The sequence below is a fragment of the Clarias gariepinus genome, chromosome 3, assembly GCF_024256425.1.
Source record: "Clarias gariepinus isolate MV-2021 ecotype Netherlands chromosome 3, CGAR_prim_01v2, whole genome shotgun sequence".
Classification (NCBI taxonomy): domain Eukaryota; kingdom Metazoa; phylum Chordata; class Actinopteri; order Siluriformes; family Clariidae; genus Clarias; species Clarias gariepinus.
In genome coordinates this window covers 31,331,289-31,342,356 of record NC_071102.1, presented here as the reverse complement: position 1 = coordinate 31,342,356, position 11,068 = coordinate 31,331,289, and the positions used below count along the sequence as shown (strand labels likewise).

Below are 11,068 nucleotides of genomic sequence, written 5' to 3'. Positions count from 1 at the left end.
CTGAGTCCAGGATCAAACTCAGGGCTCTGGAGCTGTGAAGGAGCAAAGCTTCACACACATCTGAAAAAAATTATAGTTCACTTAATTAAAACAACAAAATAATGATGCTTTTATTCTTGTCTTATTATTAGCCTGTTGCTTTACTGTGACTAGTCAGGGGATTTTTTTTTTTTTTACTTTACAGAACATGAACTGCGTGTCAAAAACAGGTCGGAATTTGGGTTGGCAAGAGTTATATCAGGGGTGGCATTGTCCATTTCTTGAACCTTATGAAATACCTCTACTAATTAGGTAGTCTACCCCCCCACCTGAGTAATATAATTACTTGGGGGAATATTTTATGTATATACACTGTGTTCTTAAAAACACATGGGATCATTCCTAATCGTGTATGGAAAAATGAGTGTTTATTAAGAAAATCACAACTGCTAAATGAAATTTATAGTTTTTTTTTATATAGGAAAAAGAATTATGAAATTATTAAAAAAAAATAATTTCATTATAATGGGGAGAGGGTTAAAACTCGAATCTCTTATTAATGCAATTAAATACCGTGAGGTGGAATATTGACTTCAGAGTTGTTGGTTTTTTCTTTTCATATTATAAAAGTGACAAACAGTCGAAGAAAACGACGAGACAAAGAATCTGTCAACAAGGCAATAAAAAAGACAAAGTTACCTGTGCGGTATGAATGATACGTTGTAAGTTGAATTTTGCAGCAGCAGCAACAACAAAAACACATAAATAAATAAATAAATAAATAAATACTTTCTTGTCACGTTGGTTTAATAACTTTAACTATAAAGTTTAATGACTTAAGTCAATTTAATGAAAAGAAAAGTGACATCTAAACTCTCCAGTGTAAGCTCAGTGATTATTTAATCTTCAGACATTTGATTTTTACATTGCATCAAGGATTTTGATACAGTTATTGTAAGACACTTTCTACAGGATGCTAATGGTTTAACCTGAATAATTTGACAACTATGTTTAACCCTCTAAGAATAAAAAAAAAACACTAACGACTGGGAGAACATAGTGCATGTATAATAATAATAATAATAATAATAATAATAATAATAATAATAACAACAACAACAATTACAACGCATACTAATACGTGACTCTTTGAGCTTTTATTGTGCGGAGCAGAGTGTGCGTTTGTTAAGACTATAACCTGAGTGAGCTTGGTGGTCATCTCTGTACAAGTCACTTTATTTGTGGGCTCCGTGTGATATTTTATAGCCTGCTATTTCACGCAACGTTGCGCGCGCTAATTTCTTTATGATGGGCAGCTAATTGCATGGCGGGTAATTACAGCGGTTTGAGTAGTGCGCTTTCATTAGAACAAATATTTTTATTAGCATGTATTTGAGATCTAAAAAAAATATATAATAGGAAATCGCAATATTAAACAATAAATGCAGATAATTATGCTTGAGATCTAGGCTATTTAAAAATCCGTATTGCTTGAATGACCTAAATAAAATAAAAAAAACTTGCATTGCATTAGAAGAATTTTTAAGCATGCATCAAAACAGCAATTAAGTCGCCCTCTTGCCATTTTTTCCTGACATTAAAGCCAAGCTGGCATTTTTTCTTCCCCCGCAGAATTGTTCGAAAGCACGCGAATCGCGCTGCGTTTTGTCCGCGCGCGCTGGTCCGTGATAATGCGCTCATTATGAAGCCACGAAGGGAACAGGTTTCAAACGGGGATTCACGAGCGCGATATCCACCGCCATCCGTGTGGGAATAGAAGAGCTGAAAAGACGGAACATCTGTTCCGGACCGGCCTGCCGTTTAGCTCAACCTGTACACCGGGCTTTGAAGTTTGCGACAGGGGTGAATGATGGGGACCTTATGGCACTGTAGATGCATGAGAAAATCATTAAGGACTGCACACACACGCAGAGAGACATAAAATGTGTATGTGTGTGAGACAGAGAATGTATGAGTCTGGCTTGGGAAAATGTTGCATATGTTATTAAAAATCAGAATGCAAATTCTGCGCAAAGTTTTACCTTGTGGTTGTTTTAAAAATTAAACTGTAAACTCTAGGTTTTAATAACATTGATCTGCAAAAGATTAATTTTAACAAGAAAGTTTTCCAAATCTACACTATTAATCCACCAAAGCAATTAATTAGCGGAGAGACATTTTAACGTAGCCTATACCAAGTCTGATTGGAGAAAAGTTCACTAGATCTTCCTTAGATTATTTCAACAAAGATTTTGCAGCTCGCAGACTCAATCAAGAACCATGTAAACACTACGGTTACAGAACATGGTTGAAGAATAAAACATGAAATTATTCTTCAGAAGATCAAAAACGTCCTTTTCTATAGCAAAAAAAAAAAAGAAAAGAAAAAAGAACAAAAAGACGCAGTTAGAATTAAAGAGTCCAAGAACTGCAAGAATGTTTGGCTCATTCTAAAAAATGATACTAACAATAGTCGATTTATCACAGTAATATTAACTTTTTTTTCATTCAAAATGAAGATTTTTTAGGAACTGTTATGCACACAAAATGGGGTCATCAAACGCACACAACGGGTCATCATAACAACAAACATAACATCATCATAACAATAAATAATGCAACATTTTTGCACGTTTTCCCACTGTCCACTGGTCACACGGGACCCAGTCTGATGTCCAGATAAAGATAAAGCGATTTAATAGACTTTGTCTTTTATTTCGCTCTGTAACCAGTTTGGTCAGGGTCGAAAAGGATACACGTCATATCAGGCAAATAAAACCACGCGTGATTAAAACACGCCACTTTATTAAATTTGAATTTCAAATGAAATGTAGGCTGTCGGCGTGAAGAGCATGTTAATGCGTTCAGTTCGGTTCAGTGTGCTTCAGAAGACTCATGCGTACATATCATTTTATTTGCCCCTTATTATTTGTCTGTAGTCAATTATTATTATTATTATTATTATTATTATTATTATGCTATTTGCAAATACCTATAAATTGAGAAAAGAGAAAATGAAAAGAAAATTATACCTACTTAAAATGTTCCTTGTTCTATTTTTTTTTCTAAAACACATCTGACAAACATTTATACTTTTTGTTGTTGTTTGTTTGTTTTGTGTTTTATTTTTGTTGCTATTTTGTCCTTAAAAACGATATGTAGAACCCTACCACAGAAACTCTGCCATAGAAGATTTCCCATTCACAAAAAAACTTTTCTACGCAGATCTGAAGGATTTAAAAATCTTTTAAGTATCACTTTGTATAAATTAAACAAACTTCTAAAATAATGGGAACGTTCACCTTAATGTAAATAAAGTGAAAAGCAAAGGGGGCAACAAGGATAAGGTTAATGCTTTTTTCTCTCTCTTTTTCATATTTGACGCGGTCGTCCTGCCGCGTGCACTCCCACTTCCGCCCCTTGGGCTGGTCGATCACGCCCTCACAAGGCACAATGACCCGTGAGCCCCACTTCACAGATTACACATAATTATTAGGATCCGTGTATGAGGACTGACATAAAAGCAGACATTCTTATAAAAACGATAAACACTCTGCATGATTATTCAGTTTGGAAGAACCTATAATGATTCCCTGCAGAAAAAAAATCAACAAAGTGCTTTATTATCAAAATGAACATATATTTTTTTTGCTCGAAGAGCAGAGACGTCAGCGGTGATGACTTCACGACTTCCGCGAATCTGATTGGTTGATAGCCGAGCCTGTGGAACTTGAAAGCCAGAGAGGAGCTACAACTGCAGTGGGAAAGGGGCGGCGAGCGCCAGTACATGACAATACTGCTTAAAAAATCTTAACAACAAGAACAAGTGCGTAGTCTATAAATGTAAAGCTACTCTTAAAGTTTGACATTTCTGGTATGGCAACTTCACTTCTAGGGGTAAGTAAGACTGCTTGCTTCTGAATGGCATTTTTATTTTCGTTTTCGTAGTTTGTCCTGCTCATTGTTGAAAATGTTCAGAAATTTGAAATAGACCTGAACAGTTGTAATAAAAACTACATTTAAAAGGCGACATATGTTTACATTTACTTGTACAATAGTTCCACTACATTAGCTTTCTCTAATACATAAAGCGTAATTATTATTTTTTTGGAGGGAATATGCTACTTATAAAAACCTGCATATCAGTATAAAATAATATATAATATAATAATTTTCTATTCAAAATGATCTTATATATATATATATATATATATATATATATATATATATATATATATATATATATAATTTATATTGTACTGAGACACTCTTTCTCTGTGCTTAACATGCTTGCACTTGTTGTCTGTAATCACTCCAGGAAGAGCCCAAGTTTGGATCTACTCCTTTAGCCATGCTGGCTGCAACCTGTAACAAAATCGGCAGCCCGAGTCCTACATCTGCCATGATATCGGACAGCGCTTCATTTGGGAAAGGCTTTCATCCTTGGAAAAGAGGCTCTCCGGGAAGCTGCAGTCTCGGCTCGAGTTTGTCATCCCGTGGCGGGAGCGGCCTGGCAGAGGCATTTAACGCAAACGGTTCTCCAGTTTCCAGCGCTTTCTCACTAACCACCAGCAGTGCGTCCGGGAGCCCCTTCGGGAGCGATTACTCGGCGTTTCAGACTTCTGTATCTATCTCAGGTGGATCTCAGGAGCCAAGCTCACAGCCCGTGTTCATCTCGAAAGTGCACACCTCCGTGGACAGCCTTCAGGGTATCTACCCGAGAATGGGCGTCGCGCACGCGTACGACTCTTGGTTCAAATCGGGCATCGCGGCTGGGGACGTGAGCGCGTCGGCCGGCGCGTCGGCTTGGTGGGACGTTGGCACGGGGTGGATCGACAATCCACTGGGTGCCAATAGCCTCCAGACCTCGCTGCATTCTCCGTTAGGAGGCTACAACTCGGACTACTCAGCAGCACTGGGCCACTCCGCGTTCAGCGCCGCTTCATCACCGCACCTGCTCGCCGGCGGGCAGCACCTAGTGGACGGGTTCAAGCCCGTATTGCCGGCCTCGTATCCAGACTCTAGCACGAGCTCAGTGGCGGGCGCTAGCGGAGCTGTCCTCACCGCATCACCCGCTGTAACCCTCGCAGGCTCTCCACGCTCGTCTGCGCGACGCTATGCAGGCAGGGCGACCTGCGACTGCCCAAACTGCCAAGAGGCTGAACGACTCGGACCTGCAGGAGCGAGCCTACGGCGCAAAGGGCTGCACAGTTGTCACATCCCTGGCTGCGGTAAAGTCTACGGCAAGACGTCTCACCTGAAGGCGCACTTGCGCTGGCACACGGGAGAACGGCCGTTCGTGTGCAACTGGTTGTTTTGCGGCAAGAGGTTCACACGCTCCGATGAGCTCCAGAGGCACTTGCGCACGCACACCGGAGAGAAGCGTTTCGCCTGCCCCGTGTGTAACAAGCGCTTCATGCGCAGCGACCACCTAAGCAAACACGTGAAGACGCATAGCGCCGGCGGCACCGAAAATTCAACATCGAACGGCGGCGTGTGCAAAAAGGGTAGCGACACCGACAGCGAACAGAGCGCGCCGGGCAGCCCTGCGTGCCAGTCTCCAGATAATCCTGCGCATTACGGATCCAGTCCAGACGGCAAGCACGAGCGGCCACAATTCAATCAACTAAACAATCTGAATTTGTAAAATACACGGTGAAATTGCGTCAAGGCTCTGTCAGTCAGACGAACTGTATCGATCAAGTACAGAACGTCCGTAACTAAAAACATTTTTAAAAATGTTATCTAATATTTTATCTTAAAGTCTCAGGTGTCTTCATAAACACAGGCAGGGAGCAGTAACCTACACTGTAAAAGCCTGGAGACCGTGCGTCAAAGAAATTTCATTGAAAAACACCCTTCTGTTTACTGTATATATGTGTTGAGGTTTACTATGAAATATCTTGTTTGATTTAACGATACTGAGGCACTTTACTCTTCATATTTAAAAACGGTTTACTTTATGGTAAACTGATCCACCATCAACTCAGAAAAACAGCACTGAGTGTATCTGGTATTTTCAAAACTTTAAATGGTGTTTGGATGGAAACAAAAATCGATTAAATGTTGCTTAGTTATCAGTGAAGGCATTAATGGCCTTTAGGACACCTGTGAAATGTACTCAAGCAGATTTTTAAAAAATCAAATCCCAGTGTGGTTTTGTACTGTAGTTTTTCATTTCTTTGTGACTCGAAACTGCTCAGATTTTTTCCCACAGTGCGCCGACATGTTCAGTTTCTCCTAGGAAAACAAACTGAAAAGCTGTACATAAAGTGTCTCTCAGTTTTATTTATCCATGAGGTTGAACTGTACTTTGAAGTCACTTTGGATTTATATTTATGATTTTAGAATAGGATCATTTCTATCAGGTTGTTAATCTTTTTTTTTTATTTAATCATTTTGTTTGTTTAATTTAATTGCGCATGTGTGTTTGTATTTACTGACGATTGGTTTTAAGGCTAATATCTCCTAATAAAGTCAGATTGAGTTTGACTACAAACTAAATTCAGTTCTTTTGGTCTCCTGCAGCTATAAAACAAGTCCAGAAAAATCCTAAATTATTTTGTGCTGCTATATAACAACTGTAAAGCACAGTAGATGTCATTGGGAATGTTAAGTTCAGTTTTGAAAGTGTTTCATTGCAAAATCTCGAATTTTATATAATTGTCAAATGTTTTATATAAGAATTATGACTGGAGTGTACTGAAAACAATAATTAATACCTTATTTGGTTCCTTTAGTTATCAACGCTCAGCCAAGTTATTTCATGTTTGAGGCTTTAAATGTACAACAAGAATAATAAGATTATTATTAATAATAATAATAATAATTATAATAATAATAATAATAATAATGTTACCAGGTTGTATTTTTTTTACACAAATCTAGTCATGCACGGTAAAGTCCTTGCTTTAAACGCATTCAACTTGTCACTTTATAGGAAACTGATCAACTCAGCAAAACAGCACTGAGTGTATCTGGTATTTTCAAAACCAATTAATGGTTGTCTTCCAGACGCAAATCAAAATGTGCAAAAACAGGACGCAAAAAAATGTAATATAAAAAAAATACTATAATCCAGACTCAATATATCCAGAATCTAAACATCATTTTAATAACTTTAATCTACACAGCAAAATCGCATTCAGGCCTATTTGAATGTCTTTAATGCAGAATATGATCATTTGTTACTTAAAAAAAAACAAACAAACTTGGTATTAACACAAAAACACTGGAATGGTGTATGTGTGTGTGTGTGCGTGCGTGTGCGTGCGTGGGGGGGGGGGGTAATGGGTCATTTGAACAAAAATCAAGTGCACGTGCAGGACAGTTAGCTGAAGAAGGTTAATGCTTTAAATTGTGTCGTTTGAGATTTATTTACCCGGAAACTTCAAATCAGAATCTAATCTGTGTGTTTCCAACTTTACCGCACTGGAGGTTTAGTAAGGAAGAAGAGAGAGTAAAGTACTCGGTTTTGTATCTCGTAGTGTGTTTTTGGAAAGTTTACATTTCCTCTTCCCTGGATCTTCACTGTGCATCTAATTCACTGGACCCTCTTAGCCTAAAGAAAAAAATATATATACTTTTACGAAGCTAGAAAAGTTGGAATGACCACGAAAGAGCTTGCAATTAGTTTGACTTATCAGTTTTACAATCGCTCCTGAAGCAAAGATTTGAGATAAGAGACTCGGCAACTAGCAATATATTGGCAACTATCCTATAAAATAGCATTATATGTTATTAGAACATGCACATTGATTTAAAATGCTGTTTTGGAGACTCTTCATCTTCACTGAATGATAATTATCGGCGTTTTCCTCATTTAGTTTGAATATTTGAATCATACAGTGAATATAGAATGCAGGATTTTATTATTATTATTATCACTATTATTATTATTATTATAACGACAACATAATAGTATAATAGTATTATGAAAATAATTTAACCTTATTGTGACATCAAAAAGCCACTCCCTTACACACACACACACACACACACACACACACACCACCAGTATAAAATCGTATTAAAATAAGTCAGTATATGCCAATTATGATATCTTATAATATATAGCAGCTTCTGGTCCCGCATTCTTTTTACATGCAATTTACTGTTTCGGAAGACGGCAAAAAAAAAAAAAAAAAAAAAATCGAACTTTATGTGCTTTTCCGTGTTATCTTGGCGCCCTCTGGTGACGCAAAAAAAAGGGCCTGTTGGAACACATTGTTTCAAATATACAAAGGCAGATCTTATCCGTACCAAATGAATGCAGAACAACATTTAATATACACAGAATATATTCTGCATCATTTTTCAAAACTCCAAACACTTCATTTTACCATACATATTGGTAAGGGAATAATAACATCTGATCTATTCACATTATACACTCACCTAAAGGACTATTAGGAACATCATACTAATACGGTGTTTGACCCCCTTTCACCTTCAGAACTGCCTTAATTCTACATGGCATTGATTTAACAAGGTGCTGAAAGCATTCTGTAGAAATGATGGCACATATTGATAGGATAGCATCTTGCAGTTGATGGAGATTTGTGGGATGCACATCCAGGGCATGAAGCTCCCGTTCCACCACATCACAAAGATTCTCTATTCGGTTTAGATCTGGTGACTGTGGGGGCCATTTTAGTACAATGAACTCACTGTCATGTTCAAGAAACCAATTTGAAATGATTCGAGCTTGGTGACATGGTGCATTAGTAGTATCAGAGGATGGGTACATGGTGGTCATAAAGGGATGGACATGGTCAGAAACGATGCTCAGATAGCCCGTGGCATTTAAACGATGCCCAATTGCCACATCCCCCACACCATTACACCACCATCACCAGCCTACACAGTGGTAACAAGGCATGATGGATCCATGTTCTCATTCTGTTTACGCCAAATTCTGACTCTACCATTTAAATGTCTCAACAGAAATCGAGACTCATCAGACCAGGCAACATTTTTCCAGTCTTCAACTGTCCAATTTTGGTGAGCTCATGCAAATTGTAACCTCTTTTTCCTATTTGTAGTGAAGATGAGTGCTATCCGGTGGGATCTCCTGCTGTAGTAGCCCATCCGCCTCAAGGTTGTGCGTGTTGTGGCTTCACAAATGCTTTGCTGTGTACCTCGGTTGTAACAAGTGGTTATTTCAGTCAAAGTTGCTCGTCTATCAGCTTGAATCAGTCGGCCCATTCTCCTCTGACCTCTAGCATCAACAAGGCATTTTCACCCACAGGACTGCCGCATACTGGATGTTTTTCCCTTTTCACACCATTCTTTGTAAACCCTAGAAATGGTTGTGCGTGAAAATCCCAGTAACTGAGCAGATTGTGAAGTACTCAGTCTGGCACCAACAACCATGCCACGCTCAAAATTGCTTAAATCACCTTCCTTTCCCATTCTGACATTCAGTTTGGAGTTCAGGAGATTGTCTTGACCAGGACCACACCCCTAAATGCATTGAAGAAACTGCCATGTGATTGGTTGATTAGATAATTGCATTAATGAGAAATTGAACAGGTGTTTCTAATAATCCTTTAGGTGAGTGTAGATAATTAAATAGTTTTGATCAGAGACCAATTTATGGCAGTTTTATTTCACTAGGCTATATGAGAATATCAAGGGGACACATTTATACATTCAGTGTGTTGACTGTGGTGGCACGGTGGTGTAGTGGTTAGCACTGTTGTCTTGCACCTACAGGGTCTGGGTTTGATTCCTGACTAGGCCTGATTCTGCGTATGGAGTTTGCATTTTCTCCCCATGTTTGTTGGGTTTTCTCCGGTCATTCTGGTTTTTTTTCCCACAGTCCAAAAACCTTAGATTAGGCTAACTGGTGCTCCCAAATTGCCTGTAGAGTGTGGGTATGTGTGTGCCCTGAATACACAATACAGTGGTATAGACAATACATAAGTAACCCAAATACAAGATAAAGCGGTATAAACCCTGAATACAGGATAAAGCAGTGTAGACAATAAATAAGTGAGTATGTTGATTGTATCTTTGAAAAAAGTCTGAATTCCAGAAATTTATGTCTTCTGATTGACCGCTTGTCATAATTGGGAGTTAATTGGTAGCACACTGTAATTGTTAGGATAGCACAGTTATGCCATTCATAAAATAAGATACTCCAAGCACTTCATCAAAAACATGGACGTTTACAAATCTGGTTTATCCTTAGGAGCAATTTCCAAACAACAGCTACTTCGATTAAAGGATGCAAGCTGCTTCTTAGCATTGTGTATTACAAAAACTATGTTTAAGTGTTTAAGTTTAGGCTAAAAACCTATTTATTAATATATTTGTCTTGAGTAAAAGAGCAGATCTGGGGGACTCATGGACGTAAAGTATTATGGTGAACTGGTATGTTCAGATGCTGTCTTCCCCACTCTCATTTATCACTCAGGTTTGCTGACAGTGAGGTGATTGGTTGCTTTACATCTCAGGAAGCCCTCATGTCTGTGTTTCCTTCTGTCTCTTCCTTTTAGTTAAGTTGTCATAGTTAGTCCTGCTGGAGTCCCTGCTTGCACTCTGCACTAAATACACATTCACAACTGTTATCTTTCTTTTCTTTACTTTACTTCTCTCTCTCCCTGTCCTTGTCCCTCTCTGTCGAGCTACACATGTGGCCCCTGAGCTGCCAGTAAACCAGACCCTCCTCTGCCCTCCGGATCTGTCTGACTCATCCCCATGAAGGTCCATGTGGTCTGCTTAAGATGCCGTGGTGACTGGGGATGAACCATAAAATGGCCCTGGCCTCTTTAGAACCTTCTCTGAGAATTTGTGACTGCAGTCACTCAATAGTTCAGGACTGGAATTTCCTACAGTCTACCTGAGCATCCAATAATGAATTGGACTCCATATTAACTTAAAGACATCATCTGTTATATTGAACTTCCAGCTGCCTAACACACAGTATACTGTAACTGCAAAACAATTCCTATCAGCCAGGGGAGTTTTCTTTGCCACTGTCACCCTCGGCTTGCTCATCAGTGACAGTCTGATCATTTTGATTTATAAAAATTTTCTTACATTTCATACACATTTGCATAATTTTCTTTTGATTCTGTAAAGC

At 38.7% G+C, this 11,068-nt stretch overlaps 1 protein-coding gene across 1 annotated transcript; it reads left to right on the top strand.

The window, feature by feature from the left end:
- Window positions 1-3,760: 3,760 nt before the first annotated feature.
- On the top strand, window positions 3,761-6,430 carry sp8a (sp8 transcription factor a). Its single transcript, XM_053492845.1, has 2 exons — window positions 3,761-3,876; window positions 4,298-6,430. Exons 1-2 carry the CDS (start codon window positions 3,856-3,858, stop codon window positions 5,624-5,626), a joined length of 1,350 nt encoding a protein of 449 aa, XP_053348820.1. The 5' UTR covers window positions 3,761-3,855; the 3' UTR covers window positions 5,627-6,430.
- The last annotated feature ends 4,638 nt before the right edge of the window (window positions 6,431-11,068 follow it).

Bases quoted from the DNA above. Each gene is read 5' to 3' on its own strand.
- sp8a (XM_053492845.1), top strand. From the start codon at position 3,856: ATGGCAACTTCACTTCTAGGG. The intron at 3,877-4,297 runs GTAAGTAAGACT...TAATCACTCCAG, and splicing joins TGGCAACTTCACTTCTAGGG to GAAGAGCCCAAGTTTGGATC.